The sequence below is a fragment of the Trachurus japonicus genome, chromosome 24 (assembly GCF_045865225.1).
Source record: "Trachurus japonicus isolate A0001 chromosome 24, Traja_1.0".
NCBI classification, from domain to species: Eukaryota; Metazoa; Chordata; class Actinopteri; order Carangiformes; family Carangidae; genus Trachurus; species Trachurus japonicus.
The window spans coordinates 7,265,155-7,290,156 of record NC_140930.1 but is presented as its reverse complement, the minus strand read 5'-3'; the positions used below and the strand labels follow the sequence as shown (position 1 = coordinate 7,290,156).

General features: G+C 40.1%; 1 protein-coding gene and 1 long non-coding RNA gene across 2 annotated transcripts; one reads left to right on the top strand and one right to left on the bottom strand.

The window, feature by feature from the left end:
- Positions 1-1,207: 1,207 nt before the first annotated feature.
- Positions 1,208-10,065, top strand: vgll2a (vestigial-like family member 2a). Its single transcript, XM_085771086.1, has 4 exons — positions 1,208-1,571; positions 3,049-3,295; positions 5,825-6,322; positions 7,821-10,065. Exons 1-4 carry the CDS (start codon positions 1,494-1,496, stop codon positions 7,862-7,864), a joined length of 867 nt encoding a protein of 288 aa, XP_085627212.1. The 5' UTR covers positions 1,208-1,493; the 3' UTR covers positions 7,865-10,065.
- LOC146961295 (uncharacterized) lies at positions 7,922-20,106 on the bottom strand. The gene is made up of 4 exons (XR_015035237.1): positions 19,845-20,106; positions 18,900-19,044; positions 18,336-18,453; positions 7,922-8,050 (listed from the first exon to the last, which is right to left on the bottom strand). It is a non-coding gene; the product is annotated as an uncharacterized LOC146961295 (long non-coding RNA).
- Between the last annotated feature and the right edge of the window lie 4,896 nt (positions 20,107-25,002).

Genomic DNA, 25,002 nt, shown 5'->3' with positions numbered 1-25,002 from the left:
AACATATACATTTAGAAGAAAATCAGATCAAGTTCGAAAACAGAACGAGGTATGTTTCAGTATAGTAGAAATACCAATGGCTCTTAAAAAAAACGAACCCAAAAACATTTTATAGACATTTTTCTATACAAAAATATAAGATTTTGAATATTTTTTTACAAAATATATCTGTGATAAATGAATATGTAAAATAAATTCTGCTTTAAAATTGTAAAATGTATTGTTTTGTAACACTTTACATGATCTTTCCATAATCCAATGACTGTGAACAGTAAAGATGTGTCATTTAGTCAATATGGGGATTTTTTAATTTCAATCATTTTGTAAATTATATTTATGGATTTTAAACTTTATTAACTTAAAGTGTGTTTATATTCATGAGCCAGATGCAATACAATTTCATCTATCTATCTATCTATCTATCTATCTATCTATCTATCTATCTATCTATCTATCTATCTATCTATCTATCTATCTATCTATCTATCTGTACCACTTTATCTTCTAACTCTACCCCGTGTAACAGCACCAAACTGGGAACAAACTATTTAACCTTTGACCTCCCAGAATTTGGGAGGCCACTGAGGGATTGTGGGAATTCATAGCATTACATTCCACTCATTGGTCGGTTTGATTTGTTTACTCATTCAATTAGCAACAAGTGGCAGTTGTTACATTCTCCACAGCGGCTTTAAAATGTGACAGAAAACTTCTCGGCCACAACATTGTTGAACACAAAATGAGACTTTAGGGGAAAATGCATGAGAGACTTTGAAAAGAAAAATGGCCAACTTTTTTTTTATTAAAATAACGGATTGAATTGAGTTTAGCATGACGCAAAAATATCAAACTGCACAAATGGAGCCATTATAAATTAAATTTGTATGAAAATATCTCACTGGTTAGAAGCTCTTAGTGAAATGACATCAGTGAATATTTAAGTTCATTCATCCAAAGGTCAAGGATGCACTGAATCTACAGTATAAGCAAAGTATGTCAAAATAAAATGTTGAATCATCAGTTTATTGAAATATAACTGAAAATAATGAACACATGCAGCTTGGCAAGAATGTAAAATATGAAAATGTTTTAAGCTTCCGTTTTTTTTATAATGTTTCCAAAGTGCGTTAACGCAGAGGTGCAGCTCGGCTTCTGATTGGCGGGAGGGGGGCGTCAGACTGGGGTGTGTAGGGAGGGGGAGGAGGAGGAGGTGAGGTGGGGGAGTGACGGGAGGAGGAGGAGGCTGGAGGAGGTTGGAGGGGCTTCCCTTCCCTCCGCTGCGCCCGGCCGCAGTGCAGTGCGTAAAGAGCGCAGAGCGAGCGGCGCAGCAGCAGCAGCAGCAGCAGCAGAGGGAGTTCCTCCTCCTCCGCCGCAGGGATTAGTTAGTTAGTTAGTTAGCTAGTTGCTGTTTCTGTTTCTGTGTGTGAGCGCGTCAACAGAGCTGCTCTCTCCATGACGCTTATCGGTTCCTCTTTGTGATTTTTTTCTTCGCCATGAGCTGCTTGGATGTGATGTACCAAGTGTTTGGTCCTCAGCCTTATTTCAGCTCCTACAGCCCCTATCACCACCAGGTATGGACCGGCATATATATATATATACGCTTCATAAACTCATTAACACATCAGTTAGATCTCCTCACTGGAGACTTTACATCAGCGTCAACGCGCAGGAAACTTTGATATTTAGCTTTTAAAGTCCTGAAAAACCGCGACGTAAAACTTAAATCCATGATAATACACGAGATTACGCGGCTATTACTAAAAAAAATAGCGAGAAACCACGGACAGGATATGTTACAGTATATATATTCAACTCCTACTACAGCCATAAACACCACGTCGGATCCTCTTTATGTGTAAAAACATGTTGAACAGCCGGTTAGGACCGTGTGCACGCGCTACACTCAGAGACGCTGTTAACTGGTCTCGTGCGTAAAGCTTAAAGCTCAGTGTGCAACTTTCTGTTGGGTCAGTTGACTTTGTGTTTGCCTGGACAGACAGTCTGTAGACCTGAGCAGGAGCTCTGTCCCAACTCTACAGGCTGAGTTTAGAAGAGTTAAATATTATTATTATTATTATTAGTTGTATTGGAAATATTAAATGCGTTCACGTGGTTTTACAGTCTGTGCAGAGTGTTGTGGAGTTTGTGTGAAGTTGAATTGAATGGTTTATGTTTATAACTACAGCAACAATAATACAGTTCCTGTCCTTTAAGTATCTGGTCACAATGTTTTGCTGGTCGATCTAATTTTCTACACATAAGTTGCCAAGTATTAAAGAGTCGTAGACCTTTCAATTCCACATTTGTGTGTTAAGAGGACTTGGTGTGTGTGAGCGTGAGTGGCTGCTGGACTGCAGCAGGTTTCCTTTTTTTTTTTTTAGTGAGGCCTTTGCAAACCTGTTAAAGAGCTTTTTTCACTCTCTTAAAACCTCTCAGTCAACATTCAGGCATATTTCACATAGTGCCAAAACTCACTTTGTCACCCGAACAGCCCCGAGGATCAGCCCGAGTCTGCTGATGCCTTCACACACACACACACACACACACACACCACAGCTTCATAATGGACATTCAAACAGCTGTGGGGTTTTAAACAGTTGTTTTGTATAGTTTATATATGGATTATATTATATATTTATCTTATAAGAATGTGATTTAATTAAAAGAACTCTTAGATGCACAATTTCATGTACTTTTAGCACCACATTCTGGACTGTTACTGAACAGTTTTGAGGTTTTTCTGTCATTCTGTGCAGATGTAACGACTTGTACTTGCTTACTGTTGAAAATATATCTGTGTGCTGAAGTTTATGTGACATAGTGGTAATTTATTAAAAAGGTCGACTAATACATGTAATTGTTTATCATTATTATAATGTGAGCATTTCATTTTTAAATAAAAAACACACTTTTGACACAAGTATTAAATCTCCCACTGGACACCTGTTGTGTTTTGACAGGTTAATTCCTCAGACTAATTTTAATGAGGTTAAATGTGCCATATTAAAAATGTAGTCACATTTATCTACTGTAACTTGTCGTCTCCAGAAACTGGCCTTGTATTCCAAAATGCAAGATCCGCAGGACGGCGGCAGTCGGCTGGGCCCCCCGGGGCCGCCGGCCATCAAAGAGGAGGACAAGGAGCTGCCGCCGGGAGCCGAGTACCTGAGCTCCCGCTGCGTCCTCTTCACCTACTTCCAGGGCGACATCAGCGCCGTGGTGGACGAGCACTTCAGCCGAGCGCTGAGCCAGACGAGTGCATACCCTGCCTCCAGCAGCCACAAGGCCGTAAGAGGTGTGTGTGTCTTTGTATGTACGTGTGTGTGTGTTGTCTGTAAGCGTAGAAACACTCACACCAACTCTCTGCTTTGTTGTTTTGTATTTGGATTCCTCTGCTCCGGTGCTTCGTTTCGTTTTGTTTTGCTCGCTGACGGACTGGGACATCATTTCTCTGAATTGACTCTATCTTGCCTCCTATAAGATTTCCACCTGGTGACACTGAAGTAAACATTGTCATGCAAAGATAAAAATATGAAGGAAAAGGAAAACTACAACCAGCGACAGGTGTATTTATTCACCTCAGCTTCAGTTTTAGTTTTTGTCCGTTGATGTGTCTGGTTCTGTCAGATCAAAACTCTGAAACAGGATTTACATTTAATTTAACAAAACCAAAACTCTGAACCTCTGAAATAATATGTCGAAAGAAAAAACATGAGGTTGAGTGTTTACCATGACATTTGTGATAATCATTAATCCTACAAATTTACAATAGAATATTAGAAACTGTTTCCATTAACACGTAGTATATGCTGACGTATTTTTTTAAAAATCTTGTATCTCTGCTGTTGTTGTTGTTGTTGTTGTGGCGTTTTATGGCTCTCAGCTTTCCTTTATTTTTATGAGAGCTGTTGTATTTTCTGTTACCAGCCATGTAAAGAGAGAGGAAGTGTATTTTCTTGACTCTCAGCTGGCAGTTTCACTTCTCACCTTGTTTTTTTTATTTATTTATTTATTATTTTTACTGAAATATAAAGAATAAGAAAAACCTCAGTTGGTTTAAACAGCATCCTAAGTAACAGCAACATGTCTTAGGCGACATTGTAGGAGAAGATGCAGCGGTGAAGCTCAGAGATGTGCAATGTCTTGTACAGAAGAAACCGATTACATCTGATCTCTGCACAAAACAAAACTTCATCTGCTGCACTCCCACTGTCGTCATCCTCCTCCTCATTATCATTATTATTATTGTGCAAAACCACCAGTCAATGATCTGAGGATTACTTTCAGTGTGTTAACGTGTTTTAAAATGCTGCTCCGCTCTCTGCTTTGTCACTGTGAAGTGGGCAACAGCGTGAAAATGACGGAAACTGGTGGTCAAGCTAGCGTTTAGAGACAGTACACTGCTGCCGCCACAAGGGGGCAGTGAATCACATGATGGATGTAAAAACAGGAAACATCGGAGAGGACTTAAATATGTAGTTAAACGTGAGGAAGATTTAACCACAGGGAAATGTGAAATGTATTTTTACATATGATGTTTGTGTTACAGTAACTTTAGTTTACGTCTTTGAGAGTGTTTTTCAGTAATATGCAAATCATCTGTGAATATTTGAAATTCACAGCACAGTTTTTTTTTTTTTTTTTTTAGAAATTCAGTTCCCTCTCATGAAATTGCATCTCATGCTGAGCACAGAAATATTTCAACAAAGGTTCATAATCTTGCAATTATGTATCCGGATAATCGAGTTATTGTTTTGTCTATAAAATGTCAGAAAATCTGAAGGATAATATCACCACGGTAACGTCTCCAAACTGCTTGTTTTCTGATCACAGTTAAAAAATCTTTTGCTTTGTAAAAAAATGTCTCAAATGATGAATTGATTATTGGATGGTTCATAATTGCCTGGTGCTCATATGTTTATTTGCACAGATTGTTCTTGGGCACTTTACGCTTCACACTGTTTATCTATTGATATATTACTTTTTAATGGTATTGTATCCCTACTATAAGGTCTTTTTAACCTGTCCACTCTGACATGCTGTCTGTTGTTGTCCATCTGTGTATTGTACAGTGTGTTTGAATGTGCATCTTTGTGGCTGCAAACCCATTGTCCCTGTTTGGGACAATAAAGAAACTTTGACACTTTGAGAATATTTGCAGATGAATTCTACTTCACAATTAGCACTCAATAAGACGTTATAAAATTAAAGGGATAGTTCAACATTTTGGCAAATTGGCCCATGCCATCCCTATAGGTTCGTTACCTTTAATTGTCGGTGCAAGGTATTTTTAGAACAGCTGCTCAGAGCTGTGGGTTTCCCTCATCAAACTCATCAAATACACAATAAAACAACTCCAAAACGCTCTGGTGGACAAGTTGTCCGCTGATACGCGTTCCCATTGGGGGCAGATTTTCAGCAAGCAGTCTCTGCATTTACCTCTAAAACAACTCTGTCTCGTAACGTTGTGTTATTATCTCATAGCGTGGTGAATGTGCAGGTCACAACTTGTCCACCAGAGCGTTTTGGAGTTGTTGGATTGTGTATTTGATGAGTTTGATGAGGGAAACCAAGAAATCCCATTAGCCTCCGTAGCGTAGCTCTGAGCAGCTCACGGCTCTGCTCCGCTGATAGCTTGCGCCGACAATTAAAGGTAATGAACCTACTGCTATGACTATAGCGATTATGGCAATGGGCCAATTTTCCAAAATGTTGAACTATTCCTTTAAGGATTGGGGAGAAACAGTACATCTGAAAAGCTTATAAAAAGAAAGTGGAGGCTCTTAACTGTGTGAAGTGAAGCTGTGGCCTCGTCTCTCCTCAGATGGATCATTCCCGATGAGCCAGAGGAGTTTCCCTCCGTCCTTCTGGAACAGCTCCTACCAGCCGTCCGTCTCCTCGGCGCTGGGCAGCGCGCTGTCGGCCTCCCACACCGAGCTCTCCTTCCCCGCGGACCCCTACTCCTCCGCCTCGCTGCACAGCCACCTGCACCAGCCCAGCCCGGACGCCTGGCACCCGTCCCACCACCACCACCACCACCACCACCACCCGTACTCGCTAGGCGGCGCCATCGGCACCCAGAGCTCGGCGTACTCGCGCCCGGGCGTTCACGAGATGTACGGCACGGCGTTCGACCCGCGCTACGGCTCGCTGCTGGTGCCGTCGGTGAGGCCGCACCACCGGCTGGCGTCCGGCAGCTCGGTGCCGGGGCCCAGCACCTCGCCCTGCGACCTCAGGGGGAAGGGCGAGTCGGGGACGGGGGCGAGCTGGAGCGGCGCCTTCACCGGAGCCGGAGCAGAGATTGGACTCAATATGGACACAGGTATTGTTCATGTTTGAAGTCAGTGTCTGAACTAAAGGATTGAAATCACAAATTCGATGAGGACAGAGGACGAGTTTAGTTTAGATAATTGACAGGCTTGACACCAAAGAGGCTGAGGAAATTTTTTGCATCTTGTTCTTTAAAATGATCTTTATTTTGTGGAAAACCCTCTTGTTTTTGCTTCTTTTATCAATTAATCAAAGAATGATTCAAATCTGTTTTTGGATGTCCTGTCACTTTAAAAGTTTTTTTTTTTTTGGTTTATCCAAAAGTTTCTGAATGTCATCTATGGTCAAAACCGGAAGCCGGTTTTGCATTTCCGGTGGAATTTTCTGTTTCCGTTTCCATGGTTTTCACTCGTTGTCATAGTTGCGGTAAATGCATCGATCTATTAACGCTGGCTTTTAACATGGATGTCAATTTGTGTGATATCCATTGTTAAAAACTGGTGTGATGATCCATGCGTTTTACAGATTTTCATTGAAAAAAAAAAAAAAATCCATGCATTTACCGCAACTACCGAAACCATGGAAACGTAAACATAAAATTCCACCAGAAGAGCAAAACCGGCACACGTTTTTTACGTTCGGAAAAAGGTGGATAAAACGAAATGGTCAAAAAGCTACTGATCTAGGAAAAGAAGAAGTGAAACATTTCTTAAAACAATTGTGTTTTAGTTGTGAATCCAACAGGGCCACTGCGTCGTTGTAGCTGTTCTGACATGAAACCATTGACAACACGTTCTTTAAAGATGTCTTACTGATATTCTGGTTTAATTAGCTGGACGTAAATTAACTGAAGGTGAATTACAGCTGATGTTTGATCGTGCATTTCTCACTGGGACTGCTTGATAGTGGTTATTGGTAAATTAGATGAAGGAGAACAGACACGTCTGTGAACTGGAGCTGGATTCACTTTGAGTTTTATAAATGGAAAATAATTTGTGATCAAAGCAGGATCACAGAATAAGAAAAAAATTCAACTTAATTGATAAAAATAAAAAGTTAAATGTGTGTTTTAAGTGGATTTTCTCCAACACACTGAAACTTTATGGCTTTATTCAGGCTGACATTGACCTGGACTGCCCCTCCCAATCAAAAAAAGCACAATCATTCAGACGAACTGATGAATAAAACTGTAACTCACGTATTTTCGATCAAATAAAAAAAGGCAAATTTTCATTTATCGCGGCCTCGTGAGAAAGTAACAGCTTCAGTGTGAAGAGCAGAGTTTCTGTCTCGGCCTCAGATCAACTTACCACAAGTGGTTTGAAGCAACAAACCGACTGTCAATCAGCACCTTAACACCAGCTGTCAACTTCCTTTTCTCCTGCCGTCCTGCTTTCATCCCTCCCTCCTTCCCTCCCTCCCTCCCTTTGCCTCGGGCCAAGACGTTTGTGCTTTCCGTTTTCTAATCTCTCTATTCTTGCCTCTTCCTTCCTCCTCTGCTGCCTTTTTCTTTTCTGTTGCTTTCCCTCCTTTCTTTCCTCCTCTCTCAGGTCTACAGACACAGGATAAGAGCAAGGACTTGTATTGGTTTTAGAGACTACACCTCCACCCTCCTCCTCCTCCTCCTCCTCCTCCTTCTTCTTCACCTCACCTCCCTGCAACACACACTCCCCTCCTCCCTTCTTCTCCTCTCCTTCTTCAGCTGCAGCCTCTTCCTCCTCCTCCTCCTCCTCCTCCAGTCCTGCTCTGCTCTGTCGCTCTGCTGCTGTTATGGGAATGACTGACAAGAGAAACATGACGGCCGTTGGTTGGTTGTTTTTTGTTTTTTTTTCTTTTTGCTGTAACGGCTTCTGGTCTACTTGCAGCTCTGTGTTACGGTGGACTGTGCAGCAGCAGCAGCAGCAGCAGCTGAGCTGAACGCTGGCGGCGCGGATACAAAAGCGAGCATGGAAACAAAAAACACACAAAAAAATAAAAGAAAGAAAGAGGAGAGAGTGAGAAAGAAAAAAAGTGGACTCGCAAAGATGAGCGAGAGAATCTGATCTGATCTTGACGGACGTGGACAAAGACTCAGAGACTCTTTGTGCTTCTGTAACAGGCAGGGACGACATTCCTAAACTGGAAAAAGTCTGGGGACAGACGGACAGAGACACATGTTGTGTTGTCAAACTCCAAAGACAAGCGGCTTGAAGGACTTGGCAGGACTTGCCTCACTGGGACAACTGGGCTGCAGACACTGGGAGAGTGTGTTATGGCTGCAAGAAAAAGGGCCACGTCGGTGCCGAGGAGGCCGCACAGCAAGAAGAAACTGGAGCGCAAACATTTCTCATGCACACGGTTTACATGGATCCCCTCTGCCTTTTGCATGGTGTTCAAATGGCATCTAGATAATAACCAAGTCTTGATTTCCACAGGTTTAACTGTGTCCTAGCTCCATACGATGCACAAACTCCATGCAGCATTTAAAGAAAAAGAAAAAACAATAAAATTAAGTCTGTGTGCACGTTATTTCCTCCTGATTTACGACCAGGCAGTTGCTCCACAGTGCAGAGCTGCTGACAGCTGCACAAAAAAAAAAGTTTAAATAGACTGGTGAGGCAGCTACCAGGAGGAGGATCTTAGAAAAACACTAAATGCTGCTAAGCCAGTTGACCAACAGTCTCATGGAGAAGCCAACTGTGCTGCTGCTGCTGCTGCTGCTGCTGCTGCTGCTGCTGCTGAGGCGGTGGCGACGGCAGCAGCAGCGGCGGCAGCGGCTATTCCTGCCAGGACAGATCGTTCTTAAGTTCACAGTTAAGTCAAGTTCACGGTGTGATATCACAGGTGCAAACCCTTTTAATGGGCGGTGTGGAGCTGGGACACAGTTGTCTCATTAAGGTGTTACACTGACGACAAGGTTCGGTGGTTTGCAAGTCGAATAACGTCTGGACAGCTGTGTTAAAGTGTCATGATTTTTTATATTCATAGTCCAACATGTTGGGGCTGAAACAGACACTTGAATTCAGTGCTGAGCAGAGAATGAGCAGGTCATTGATCAAACACTAAACATTTCCACCTTTAAACTTCTCAAGTATTATTTTTTTCTGTGTTTTATATGATTGAATACTTTTACGAACTTTTGGCTCTACAAAACAAGCAAACACTTCAGACATTTCCCCCTATTTCAAGCCTACAGTATACTCCCTAAAATTTAACATAACAAATAATTGATTGATGATTATATGAGAAATTATTTACTAATTTAAAGCTACGCGATGTAACTTTAAAAATACTTCAGTTAAATATTCTCCAAAACAAGTCTTAAATGTGCAGAGGAACAGCAGCAGCAGCAGCAGCAGCAGTGCAGAGGTCATAGGTCAGAGGTGGGAGCTCAGCATTAGCAGCTGGGAAAACATTGTTATGGCTGAGTCACAGGTTAGAAAACTCCAGATTCCTGCATTAGTTGAGGTGACGCAGGTGAGGAGGTGGGCGGAACCACAGCAGCTACAACAACAACACAGAAACTGCACATTGTAGCTTTACAAGTATTTAAATAATTGATATCTGTGAACGAGATGAACTTTAGACGCCTTTTTAACTGTAAATTACAAAAGAAAAAACCACAAAAGCAATATTGACACCTGCTTTAGCCATAACTCCCCAGTCATTATATATTACATACCGGTAATAACTGAGGTGTGAACATCCTCAGGTGTTTGGGCAACCCTTTAATTTACAGGCCGTTAACTGCGTCAATTTCGGTAACACTTTATAATAAGTACACACTATTAAGCATTAGTTAAGCATTAATAAATACTGAATTCTTCATTTATAACGCATGAATACTCATTAAGTTTATAAATATAGTTAGTGCTTATCAATGATGAGTAAAATATTTTTTAACTGTGTTTATAAACTAAACAATAATGAGTATTGATGTGTTATAAATGATGAATTCACTATTTAATGCTTAACTAATGCTTAATAGTGTGTACTTATTATAAAGTGTTACGTAAATTTCATAGTAATGTCGAGAAATATAGCCAAGAAATAGCAATTGATTGCGTAGAAATAGCCCAGAAATAACAGTCAAAGCATGAAAAGCATGTGTAATCTTTTGCCTCTATGAAAAACACAACATTACTATGAAATTGACCGTTATTTCTCGGCTATTTCTTGACATTACTTTGCAATTAATTGTTATTTCTATTTCTTGACATTATCACATAATTAAAAGCCGGTAAATTAAAGGGTTACCGGTGTTGGATTGGCCGGAAAATGCACATAGCAGCAGCTGAAGAACTGAACCGTTTCCTATATTGATTATCATTAACCAACGTTCATCTCAGTGTAAAACTGTTTAATGTGTGAACAGAGGCGATGCTGCCATCCTGGACCCAACATCGTCAGCACCACGTATCTATAGTGATATGAGATATATTTAAAAAAAAACACACATAGGACTGCGTCAACAATAGAAATATAAACTTTACACCAGCGACTGCAGAGAGAGAGGAGGGGTCTCTGATGAATGAGGAGAACGACGGCTATTTGAAGCCACTTGACTCTTTCTCGCCTGCTCCCCTGCAGCTGTCAACGACAACTGCTCCTCAGCTCAGTACACACTACAACACACACTACACACTACACACTACAACACACACTACACACACACACACTCCCCCCTGTGCAGTGTTTCGAGCCCCGGCCTATGAACTTAATAAAAGGGAGCATTTAGTGTGAGGTGGATCCTGCTCTACTGGGACAACTGGTGTGATATAAGTGAAGGCAGCAGAGACTAGTGGACACACACATACACACACACACACACACACACACACACACATACATATGCACACACACCTGTCATATAGTAAGTTGTTAGTGTGTTTGTATGCACAGGCACGTGTCTGTACTTATTAGACTTACAAGGACCGAGGACGTTCATCGGTTTATTGTTTTTAATACTCAGAGTGGTGACGACTGTAACTGGGGTCTGGTCTAGATTAGTGTTAGTAGTAATAAAGATTAGTTTTAAACGATAATGCTGGCATTATCATATCATATCTTAGATATTATTATATCTTCAATAAATCCTCTGAAAAGACCAGAACCAGTCGTTCATGTTGCTTCGACTTCTGTCTCCAATGTCGTCCAGAAAGAACCTGAATTTACCTGAATTAAGAACCTGAATTAACTTTTCATATTGTTGATTTAACTTCTCATATTGTTGATTTAACTTTATCATCTACGTATCAGGGGACGATCAATTTCTTAATGTGAATGTCTCATTCATACTTTCTGGACGACTTTAGAGCTCAGTGGACAGAAACAAAACTCTTTGTTCATTGGTTAATTTCACAAGCATTTGGTGTTTTCGTCAACATACAGTAGCTTACAAAGGTCCTTTTAAGTATAGTAAAACAGAGTCTGTGTGTAAATGTGTGTGTGTTCACTCGACTGATGCTGCAGCAGTTCATGTGAAACTGTGACATCTCTTCCTTTCTTCCCGGTGCACCACCACCACCGTCTGTAAATCAGCAGCCGCAGCATGCAGCCGTGTTCGATGTGAATATATTAATATATTGCCTAAAGTATTTGTTTCTGTTGATCTCACTCCAGTGTAAAGTCTTTGTATGAATTTGCTGTATTATAAAAGAAAAACAGCACCGTCGTGCTCAAAGGTGAATTTGACTGGCTGTTCTGTCGTTATTTTGGGGAAATCTGAATCTACTGTATGAACATGAAGGCCATAATAACATGAGGCTCTACTTTACTACTCAGTAAATATCTCTGCTTTTTCTCTCATAGGCAGGTGTTACTGGACCTTTGTCACCATCATAACAATAATACAACATGTGGTTTACTGTACTGTAGGTTGATAAACAATCATGATTTTGGTAAAACATCAAGGTTTCAGTTACAACAGGTACTTTTTCTTTAGGTTAAAGAAGCTTCATCATCATCTATTCGTTACTATAATATACGACGGAGTATTAGGGCCACATTGAGAAAAAAAAATTCCCAGACTTCAAGAATAAAGTCATAATATTTTAACCTGTTTAACCTGGCCTGAGTCTGTGATTTTTTTTCTTCTCAATGTGGCCCTAATACTCCGTCAAAATAATAAAACCATGGTAAATGTTGTGAAATAATTAACAAGAAATGGACAGCAGGCAACCAATCCATCCATCCATTCTCCTTTGCTCCTGTTGCCTCACAATAAAACCCAACTAATTCACATAATAAGCTGCTGGTCCAGGAGGAAAAGCCGCTATAGGTGGTTTGCAGTCACGTGATTCCAATGTTGCACACACACATTGTAACATCGTATAAGATAAATAACGTTATCCACCGTGCCATGGATTGATTTCCCACCGACTTCGTTAAAAAACAAATGCACATGGCAGAGAGGAGGGTTGGCAAGACAGCTGAAAAGTGACAGGATTTGCATAGTTCCCCTTTAAAGGGACATCGTGTAACTTCTCCTGTTATCTATTCACTAAAATCGATTATTTTGTTCAATAGTATGTTTTTCACCCCCATCAACAAACTGAAGTGTTCCGGTAAGCTCTGAATTTGCTGTTCATATCAGTCAGGTAAACAATACGACATCGGCATGACAACATATTGTCACGTGTATTGTTTTACCTCGTGCTGATGGACCACTTGTTTACATAGAGGCTTGTTTATGCCGTTGCGTGCAGCGGCTGTCCTCCGTCTGCCGTCTGCCCAATTTCATGTGAATGCAGCATGAAAAATACGATTGAGTTGCTTGCGATATACAACCGCAACGCTAGATGGGAGTAATTCCTATAACAATGTCCCTTTAAGACGAAGGTTTTTTAATCCACGTCTGCCGGTTTTTTTTTAATCGTCACCTTTGTGCGTTACTACATTCAGAACTTGAAAGTAGCTCTTGTTTTTTACCCGATCTGACCAGTTGATACAGCCATAGACAGCTCAAAACGTAGACATTAGTACGGCTTTTTCCTATCGGCAAATCACTTCCTGTCCCCCAATCTGCAGTCGTGAACGTTCCACGTGATCTCACCTGCAAACGAAAGTCTGCAGCTTGTTATTTTCAGCCCTGTGTCAGTTTTTATTCTGGTTTATGGTCATTATGTTTTTGTTCACTTGGGGGCAGTAGATTGAATCTGAATACAAGTCCAACACTGAGTCAGTTTTAGCTCAGTTTTTGGTCTCTATCAACAAAAATATCTGACTCTTTTACAGTTAAATGTTTAATCTTTATGAACTCCACTACATCCACTTCCATTTCCCTGAGTGAAGGGCAATAGATACTAATGATAACATTAAAATATAAAAGATTTCATTTACATTTCTCTCCGTACAACCAGAAATGTTTGTTATTCTTTCATGGCGTTGTTGAACTTGAGAGTAGATGTGAAGAGCCGGACTAAACAAACCTGTGATGCTGTTTTTCTACTGTGTCATTCAATGAGTGTCGATCAGAGAATCGGTCTCTTCATAATACCCGTCCGACCGATGCACATCTGACAGCTCTCGACCTCGGTGATAAAAAAAAAAAACTCATTCAGTGAGCGTTCAGGGTCGCCGATGTTTTTTTTATTGCTTTGTGAAACTCGTCTAGTCTAGTTACTGCTCAGCCGCACTGAAGAGCACCATCCAGCCAGACGACCTGGTGTTTGGCTTGTGTTTCGTCCAAGTTCAGTGTCGTGTCATTTTGGCTTTCGAGTGGTTGGACATCTACTCACCCCAAAATGATCACTCTTCAGCCTTTTTTTTTATCCTTTGGGACGACGAGTACAGGTTGTGGAACGTTTTATTACTTTTACGGAGCCTGTTAACAACTCAAAGTCATTTTTACATCAGAGTTTAAATGATTTTCTAGATTATAATTAAAACCTGCATTTTTTTCTGTAGCAGTAAATTAAAATCTTCTTTCTTTTTTTGGCTAGTTTCATCTGTGACATTTGACTCATGTAATCTTTTGAGTTGACAGAGACTGAAAAAGTTATTTCAGACTGAAATAACTTTGTTTGCTTTGTGAGGACACTAAATACAGTTTCTAAGAGCTATAGTGGAAGCTTTAAAAACTTTAGCAAAAGGGATAAATAGGATCAGTGCATCCAATCAGTTCCTTGCAGCTTTATATAGTTTTTCCAGCATATATCAAACAAATAATGACACACCTAACTGGACAGGAGTCAGTCAAGTATAAAGATATTGTTACATGAGCTTATTTAGTTGAAAAGTCAAATAACTCAACACCAACAACCTCCAAAACTTCTTCACACAGGAACAGAGTTATGTATGTCCATGTTGGAAATAACTGACAGTAATTATTGTTTAGCAACAATAAAACGTCCTTCCAAAGTCATCATGTACAGACTTCTGGGTTTTTTTTCTGCTCTAATGGACTTCTATTGTAAAGACGTGTGTGTCAAGGCAGCGTATCCCTCCATTTCTGAAGTCGACTCACTGAGGAGCCAAACTACAGAAATACAATGAAAAGCTGATGAAAAATATCAGAGAGGACTCATGCGGGGGTCTGTGATGTGGATGAGGTCACTCTATCATGAAACAAGAAACCTGATGATCACTTAAAGGGATAGTTCAACATTTTGGCAAATCCTCCTCTCACCATAATCCCTATAGTCATAGCAGTAGGTTCATTACCTTTAATTATCGGCGCATGTTGTTTTGAGATCGGCAGGGCAGAAACGTGAGCTGCTCAGTGAACACAATGGAGGTGAATGGTACAGGTCTCCTGTCCCTCATCAAACTCATCAAATACACAATCCAACAACTCCACAACGCTCTGGTGGACAAGTTGTGACCTGCACATTCACCACGCTATGAGATAATCATGTAACATTAGAGACAGAGTTGTTTTAGAGGCAAATGCAGCCGTAACTACATTCCTGACACGGCTGCTGGGCGGTGGGATTTCAAAAGCGCAAGTAGTTCTGAGTATATGCTTCATGTGTCGTAACGTTACATATAATTATACATGATTATTTCATAGCATGGTGAATGTGTAGGTCACAACTTGTCCACCAGAGCGTTGTGGAGTTGTTGGATTGTGTATTTGATGAGTTTGATGAGGGACAGGGGACCTGTACCGTTCACCTCCATTGTGTTCACTGAGCAGCTCATGTCTCTGCCCCGCCGATCTCAAAACAACATGCACCGATAATTAAAGGTGATGAACCTACTGCTATGACTATAGGGATTATGGTGAGAGGAGAATTTGCCAAAATGTTGAACTATCCCTTTAAATACCTAGTCTTCACTTTTATTCAGCTCCCCTGATTAAATTTCATTAAGGCTTAAAGTTCTGCAATAATATTGAGGGCGTGGCCAGTTTGATTGACAGGTCGGCGAGTGTCTGCTTGCAACATACAAAAATGCACTACAGTCTCAGCCCATTAAAATTACTTACAGAATAAGAGACGTCATGGAAACTACACTCATCTTTATCTCCAGTCTGTGGAGGTACGGTCACCTTCTAATAAGCACCGATCAGCAGGTGTATTATAACCTCTTATAAATGCAACAATGGTAGAAGCTCTTATCAATGACACTCCAATCAATCACCACCACCTGCTCCCATAAACAAAGCCGATCCAGCAGCAGAGGAAACGTACAAATAGCAACTTTCATTGAATTTTCCACAACAATAAAGCATAAAAAATATTTTTCTAATATCACAAGATTTTTCTATACTTGTTTTTTATGCTCGAATTAAAAAGAAGAAGCAAAGAATTCATGAAATGGCATGAACGTCCTCTCAAGTGTTTTTATATCAAAATCCTCATGTGTCTCTTTGTTGCTGAGCTACAGTGGAGTGGAAAAAGACTTAAGCTTTAAAACTGATGAAGCCTCGTTAACATCTGGATGAAGAGTTAAAGAAATTAGAAATGTTGAACTTGTGCTTTAACACTGGAGCGAACGAAGAAAGAAAAAGGGGGGAGACGTAAGGGGGGAGAGATGGGAGAAAACCAGAGAGTCAAACAAAAGACTGTCAATTTCAACCATGTGTTCTGTTTCTCAGAAGCTCCGTGGCGTGTGTGTGTGTGTGTTTTTTTTGTGTGAATTTGTTTCAGCTGAGAGCGAGACAGCTGTAGATTAATATCAGCTTCTGACTGGAGCGATGACGGACAAAAGAGGGGTGGAGAGGTGCCGTCTCTTTCTGTCGCTGTCAGGACGGAGAAATACACCTTCTCCGGGTTTTTTTTCTTCTATCTTTTCTCTCTTTTTTTGTTCTGTGGAGTGATTTAAAAAAAAAAAAACACACAACAATAACAACAACAACAACAACAACAACAAAACGTCTTTTTCACAAAGAAGCAGACGTGAGTTAATTCAGCTCTCCAGCAGAAAAGGACGGTTTGTTTGAAGCTGCGTGTGTTAATTGTGCTCAGCGCAGGGCGGAGGTTAAGGACGAGAGCTGCTGTTTAATCAAAACCCACACAGGGAAGACGGAGACGAGCACTGATTCGTCACTTTAATTCACAAATTTATTTCCTGGATCACACACAGGCACTGGGTTTTGTACATTTTTATGCTTTTTATGGTCTTCTACTGTAGGTATCTGTTGATTTTTTCTATCTATAAGCTCATTTTTATGTGAGAAATTATTGTTAAATGCTTGTTTCCCATTGGATTTCTTGCAGATACAAAGACTTTTTTTCTTATTGTCTTAAAATAACAGTGTTTTATCTGCTAATTTACCGTAATCTAATGATATTCATTCGCTTCATCAGATGTTCTATCTATTTGTCGACTGTTTCATCTCACATCTCAGTTTCATTTCATCTCATCAACACGATCCCTCTCATCTCTCCGGTCCCCGTCGTCCGTCCCTCTAAAGTCTTCGTAGCTTCGCTGAGGAATGTGAAGCCCGTTAATTCCTCTGAGCTCCGGAGCAACTTGCCACCACATTTACTGCACATTAACAACACGCTCATTCCCAGCACTCAAATAAACTGAGTGGCTGGAAGTCACACACACACACACACGAGCCACGAGCGTTTCTGAAAGGGAGATAATTTCTGAGCTTCGTCAGCTTCCACACACACAGAATCTGAATCTTTAACAGAATCATAATTAACGATAAATGAGACATCTGTGTCTGTTTCAAACTAAAGGTTGAATTCAAGTTCCTGAATAAAATTACCACACTGCAGTATTTCAACCTCTGGAAGTTTAATTTCAGACTAGACGTGTCACAATACATCAGTATTAATGATAATATTTTTGATATTTTACGAAATGAAATATTAACATTGCATTAATAATGGTTTTAATTTTGCAGTTTTATGATTCAGTCTAATATGAGTTAGACTTTTTCACAAAAATGAACAGTCTGCCTGAGATAAAACACATTTTCATTTGGACAAAAGTCTTAATTTACCCAGAATTCATTGTATCGCAGTCCAGCAGATGAATATCAATCAATAACCAAAGTTCTAGATTAACTTTTTTTGACGACGATAACGTGTACGACTTTGCAGACATGTTACGTTTTAATCAGCTTTCAGACTTTAATAACATTAGTTTCTGAGCTCACACCATCAATATTCATGCTCGTTATAAATACGTTCCCACTGAAATCCAAATAAAGTTTATTCAAAATGGCTGCACAAAGAGAAAGGACGTATTTCTACTATGGATGGAAAGCAGGAAGTGAAGAACAGAGTATGGTGAGTTGTTCAGTCACCTTTGACATTTGACGACCTGCTAATGGCAGTCTTAACTGAAAACTAAATGAATCAAATGGTCGTGTTTGTGTATTTACTAGTACATTTCATGAATGAGCAGGTGAAAAGGTTTGAGCTCATTGAGGTCAGTTTGTAAAAAGCTTCACAACGTAAACTGTTGCTTCAATAAAACTTAGTTTCACTTTATCTAAAAACTGTTGAATTGATATCAGGTCAAGAGTTTCAGGTGATAAGAGAAGGTGTGTGGGGGTAAAAAAAAAAAAAAAGAAGGAGAGGAAAACAACCTGTCCTGTTGGAAACGGCTTCAGATCAAGAGGTTTTACAGGAGAACTGGTAAATGGGGGAAAGAAAAGAGGGAGAGTGATGAATCCTCACCTCTTAAGATGTCACGGGTGGAAATGATGGAGCGGCGTCTCGAGACCTCGCTGAAGTGGATTTATGGAGGAGGAAAAGTGTTTGGACCAGCAGAGGTGAGCTGGATGCGTTTGTGGCGCTAAACAAAACAAAACAAAAAGAAAGAGAGAGAAAAGTTTCTGTGATTTATTTCATTTTTGCAAACAGGTTTTTCAGGGAAATCAAACAAATATTCATCGGATCAAGGATTTTGTCGAAGAAATACGTTCATTAAAAGTTTACTCCTTATGTTAACAGCCAGTTTAATCCAGTCACACATTTCCTTTAAAAATTCAGGAATATGATATCATGTTTATAGGAATTCTGCTTATAAATCAATGTATTAATCAACATTTTTCATGTTAAAAATCAATCAGATGACTACAGGCAGCACTGAAGGGGTCAAGTGTTTTGATGGATTGACAAAGACCAGTCACCGACCCCGCAGCTTTTACTTTTCTGTCTTTCTTTTTTTTTTAGCTTCTTTTAGCTCGTTGTTTTGGTTTTATGCCACATTAACGACGACAGTCGGAACATCAGTCTCACCTCTCAGCATCAAACGTGTTTTCAGTAGCAGCTGCTTTCTCTCCTCTGGTCCTGAGAAAACCAGCAGCAGCAGCAGCAGCAGCAGCAGCTTGATGCAACAGGTTCAGACGTGTCTCTGGTCCTTTTTTCTTTTTTTTGTGGAGCCCTGAGGGGAGAGAAAGTCAACACAACAAACATCAAATTACAACAGCCACAAAAAGTCTTCAGGGATTGAGTGGGCATCTGATAATAAATAGATTTTAAGGGTTTATTTATCCATATTTATGTATTAAAATTGACCAGTGAACAGTAATGCACAGGGCTGATTGATTAAAGACATACAAAATTATCTCAAGTCAGTTTAAAATGTATTTAAAATACCAACGGGTCAGGTTTTAAGTCATCTACTGTCGGCGGGTGACCCAGAGTAGTCAACGATTCATTGATTTGATTCAGAAAACATCTGATTTTACATCAAATTTCTTTGTTTCCTCATAATTCATGATATATGGCCTGTTTTGACACAAACATCTGCCTCATTTCTGTTAATAAAACACTGAAAATGATGTGCAGGCCTATCCTGACTTTGCAGGAATCACCCTCTACAGCTACACCATCCAAATAAGCTGAGGTGAGTGCGTGAGTGAGCAGCATCTACAGTGATTTCTATTGGCTCCTTATCAGCTTATTGGCTCATAATGTCCATTAAAAAAATCTTCAAAAGTGTGTGAGAATGTCCTGTTATTGTTATCTTATGCCAACTGAAGTATTTCCTTTGTTTATTTGGGTGTTTTAGCTCTTTTCTAATCAGATTCAACTGTGAAAATTCACCCCTAACCTGCGGTCAGGAGGTCTGGTATGTGCCCGACATTAATTTCATCTGGATGTGACAACATAAAATGTTTGACATGTCTTCACAGTAAAAGAAAAGCATCCATTTCTGCTCTTCAGTGTCGGTGTTTATACCTCCTCCGTCCCTCCATCCCTCCATCCATCCTTCCCTCTGTGATCTCTGCAGTCAGAGCAGATCAGAGCTAAGTGAGGCTATCGGGTTTCTGCTCCCCTGGACGACTGCTTACAGGAGAGACGGAGCGGAACAGCCCTTTAACAAAGCAGAGTGGATCCTCCTGCTCTGTTGTCTGCAGCATTCCCCACATTTCTACCACGGTTTGCTACAGTTCCTGTGGCAAGAAGAAAGGAAGACAAGAGAGGGAGGGAAAGAGTGATGAACGTCTTGTTTCAAACAACTCATGGAGAGAGAGAGAGAGAGAGAGGATGACACACACCGAAAGAGAATAAAGACCTTTTACACCATGAAACAGCTCACAGTGAAAGCCCAGGTTATCTGAAGTGAATTATAATTATCATTATCATTATTGGTTGAATCTTCTGATTTGAATTTGTATGAATAAAATCTGCCATTTGTTGCACCTCACGTCTCAGTTTCTAATGTGTCACCTTGAACTTGTGAACCCAATATTTTTTTTCATCATCTTGTAGGTTGTTTTAATTCGCACTATAAACGTTTTAATTATTTCTGCACCATAAAAAATGTATGTTTAACTTCTGTGCTTGAAGTGATGAACACAATTAAACTGAACCCTCCCAACAGGTCACTGCTTTCTTTTCTCCAGACACTGTTTGATGATTTTTGAACCGTATCAAATTTTTTTACACTTTCTTTTGTCGTTACTTACTTTTTAAATTTACATTATTGGTTTGCATTTTGATGTTAAACTTACATCGCTGCAAGAAACTGCATCATTATATGCAATTCTACAGTACGTTTTACAGATGAGAAAAGAATGAGGCTACATATATATAAATATATAATATGTGCACCATTCTCCAAACAGTACTTTCCAAACAAAGTGAACTGAAACAAATATTTAAAGTGAAAAAAACACCAACTGTGTGCAGCTTTAATCCAGAAACATTGGTATCAGCCTTAAAGTATCACATCATATGTTTTCATTGTATGCACACTGGATTGGCCCGTTATTGAAGAAAACCCAAACCAAATGTCCTCGACACTCACGTCTGTCTTTGTGTCTATATTCGGACAAAAAAGAACTTGCATCAACAAACCCTAGTGACAGGCTACATTAAATAAATCATTAAAGTGGTTGATCTGTTTGTCAGAGCCCCACGAGCGACCGAGCAAATGTGTTGCAGCGTTTTATGTGGCGGTTCGGGGGAGTCGGGTTAAAAACACAGCTGTGGTTCTGGTTTATCCCCGGCGTTCGCTGCCAGAACTGTCAGCTGTGAGCGTGAACTGACTTGAGGTTTGTTTACCTCCCACACACTTGATTTCCATTAATTTCAACAGGGGGAGAAGTGGAAACTGTAACTGTGTGGACAGATCTGCAAAGGGTAAAAAATAAAACCTCCTTACTGTATGTTTCATATTATAGCTTCATTTAAAACCAACCTGATGGAAGGATTGAGTTGAATCATCATCACCGCTCTGCTCCATCACTTCATCTTCATGGTCGTCAAGTGTCTGTACAGAGAGAGACAATGTGGAGATACAAGTGGTTTCACCCACTGAAAGAAATAAAATAGTATCAATAAAGTAGGATGGACTCGGTTTGTGTAGGTTGAGAGAAAGATGGTGATTTATTTAAAGGGATACTTCACCCAAAATCGATATTTCACCAATGTTCTACTCTCCGTCATGCCAAGGAAGGGTTTGGAGAACTTTCTGAGTCATCAAAACGCTTTAGGAGTTCCAGGGGGGGTCCGGCTGGCAACAGGTTTTCATATAATGGCGGCGGATAGAGTTCACTTTTGAATCGTCCAAAACACACACTATGAGACATCCAGATACCTCCATACTGCTCGTCTGTACTGACCCAAGTGTCCTGAAGCCGCCACATGAAAAAGTTGTTCGGAAATATATTAATGTGATCTCTGATTTTAGCCTTGTTGTAGTAGTAGCTCCCGATAGCTATTGATTTTGGGTGAAGTATACCTTTAAAATAAGTGCTTTTTTTTCAGGTTGGAGGACCTTCGTTGTCTTGGTTACAATGATAAACACATGGCTAAAGTTGCAATCTCTTCAACATTCAGTGTTGTATCTACTCAGTGTGTTGCTCTTTGTGATTTCAATAATTTGATTGACAGAAAAAGGGAAAGGCTGCACTTACATGAATGTGTTTTAGGATTTCAAGTTGTTTCAGGATCTTATCTAAGTTTTAGGAACTCATTTTAATTCCTGTTATTCTTTTATCTGCAGATCCAGCTGCTCCGCCTGGATCTGCAGATAAAAGAATAACTTCACCACTTCTGCCAAGCCAACGAGTGGCTTCACATATTTCTCTAGAGTAAGCGTCACTTCGAGTGCACGCTAAGCCTCCCAACGTTTCACATTTAACACGACGGTGCCAACTATGCCACGCAGTCCGTCATCCGTCACTGCTCCTCGTGCCATCGCTTAAAAAACCTGACGCCACAGCAACAGGAGGAAGAGGAGGAGGAGGAAGAAGAGGAAGAAGACAGGATCCTGAACTCACACTTTCATTTTGATCAAAAACACTAATCATTTGACGTCTATTTAATTAATCTCCAACAGTAGATACTCAGAATTAAAACCAAATATTAGAGCTCTGTTGAATTCCTGGTAACACTTTATAATAAGTACACACTATTAAGCATTAATTAATACTGAATTCATCATTTATAACACATAAATATTCACTAGTATGTAGTTTATAAGCACAGTTAAAAATGTTTTACTCATTATTGATAAGCATTAACTGTAATAATAAACTACTAATGAGTATTCATGCATTATAAATGAAGAATTCAGTATTTACTAATGCCTAACGCTTAATAGTGTGTACTTATTATAAAGTGTTACTAAATTCCTTAATAAATGTCAGTGTGTTTTTTAGGTTTAGGTCCTTGTTCACAACTTGTCACACTTGTGTCGTGTCTGTACTAAAACTCGTCTTAAAACCATTTTTGTTCCTTAGCTTTCAACTCAGCATGAGACTCTGCTCTTGTTTTAGTGTTTTATTGTTTTAACATTGTTATTGTTTTATTGTTTTAATATTGTTTTTATGTTTTATGTCTTACATTCTATTCTTATTTATGTACAGCACTTTGTTCCAGCTGTGGCTGTTTTTAAAGTGCTTTATAAATAAAGTTGAGCTGACTTGAGTACTTATAATTTATTATGTTTTTACTTCTGTTTTATTATACTTTTGTTTTCTTGGATGGTGTTTTAAGCACTTTTTATTATTGACTATGTGCCTTTCTGTGTCTTTTAATTTATTACTAGACTCCGAGAGAGCCCTGCACAATAATTCCTATGTGCCTGGACGGTTTGGTTTGTGCACAAATGGAAATCTCCATCTCAATCTCAATATCAATCTTAATCTCATCTCAAGACAAGTATTTTCTCACAAGTCTCGGCCTCCAGTCGGTCGTCTCCCAACCTCAGCTGTCTGTTTATTTCTCTGAGGCAGTGAACGCCTCGGCCTGAAACTCTGCAGCGCTGCATCGACGAGTCTGGTCTGGGACGATGGACGGATCCCATCGACGGCTGCTGCAATTTTTATTTTGAAGAGAAAAGACGGACGTTTTATTTTCTGAGCCGAGAGAGAGAGAGAGAATAAAACACAAACACAGATACAGAGTCCAGTGCTGCTCTGAGGAATGTGTGTGTGTGTGTGTGTGTGTGTGTGTGTGTGTGTGTGTAGGATGGACAGAGTCTTCTACAATAGTCGGATTAAGTATCACCTCTTTCAAATGTCAACAGCGCCTCACACACACACACACACACACACACACACACACTTGAGCAGAGAGCTCTCATGTCGTGTCTCAGCCTGGACCTCCGGACTACTGGGAGGTAACGCTAAAACAAACACAGACTTACCTGGACAGGTAACCTGAGACCAGATCCACCTTGAACCCCCTTTTTCCTCCATAACTCTCCTCCTCCTCCTCCTCCCCATTTCCTGCCCGAGTCCCACAAGCATTAGCAAGCACCTCAGGGTGTGTGTGTGTGTGTGTGTGTGTGTGTGTGTGTGTGTGTGTGTGTGTTCTTAATGGAGGTGAGGACCGAACAGGTAGAGGAGGAGGAGGAGGATGAAGAGTGATTGGTGAGGTGTGAATCTGGGTGGACAGGTGATCTATGGCCACAGTGAAAAGAGTAAAAGATGGAGTTTAAAAGGATTTCTGAGCAGCCTAAAGGTTAGAGATCAGAGGATCGCTGGTTCAAATCCCACAAATCCCACCAACTAAAGAGAATGTTTGAGTTGGGAGTTAAAAAAAAAACTTCAACTGTGTAAATTCTGTAGTTTTTTTTTTTTTTAAGGTGCATTAGTCAAGGTTATAAATGTTTTTTGAAAATAAAGACGACGCTCTGAGAGTCTCCTCTTATCTTAAGAGGAGACAATCATATCTTTGCAGGGTCATAGGGTCTGAGACACATTCAGACTATATACTCACATTTACTCTTTCACATTAGAGAAGAAACAGTTTGTATTTTTCTAACCATAAACTCCGTCTTGATATAAAATATATAAAAAATGGCATTTATATAAAGATAATTAGCTCAGTGATCACTTGACTTTTGCTCTTCATTCCTTCTCTCACTCTGTGGAACAATAAAGATAATTTCAACTTTTGAGTTTTGCAGGAAATGTTATAACTTTAAAAAAATTTTGATTCATGTTTTCATTAATGGCTGCAGATTCACCAGGGAACAGGAGGAAGTTGAGATCAGCGGTGATGGACGGACCCAGATTAGGGTTTATACCACAAAAGTGAGACAGAGTTGGGGTAAATTCATGCAAAACCGCTGATGCGCGTTCCAGTCGGGGGCAGTTTTTCAGCAAGCAGTCACTGTATTTCCCTCTAAAACAACTCCGTCTGGTAACGTTGTGTTATTATCTCATAGCGTGGTGAATGTGCAGGTCACAACTTGTCCACCAGAGCGTTTTGGAGTTGTTGGATTGTGTATTTGATTAGTTTGATGCAGGAAACCAAGAAATCCCATGAGCCTCCGTAGCGTAGCTCTGAGCAGCTCACGGCTCTGCTCCGCCGCTCTAAAAATAGCTTGCACGGACAATTAAAGGTGACGAACCTACTGCTATGACTATAGGGATTATGG

Bases quoted from the DNA above. Each gene is read 5' to 3' on its own strand.
- vgll2a (XM_085771086.1), top strand. From the start codon at position 1,494: ATGAGCTGCTTGGATGTGATGTACCAAGTGTTTGGTCCTCAGCCTTAT. The intron at 1,572-3,048 runs GTATGGACCGGC...TGTCGTCTCCAG, and splicing joins ACAGCCCCTATCACCACCAG to AAACTGGCCTTGTATTCCAA. The intron at 6,323-7,820 runs GTATTGTTCATG...CTCCTCTCTCAG, and splicing joins TGGACTCAATATGGACACAG to GTCTACAGACACAGGATAAG.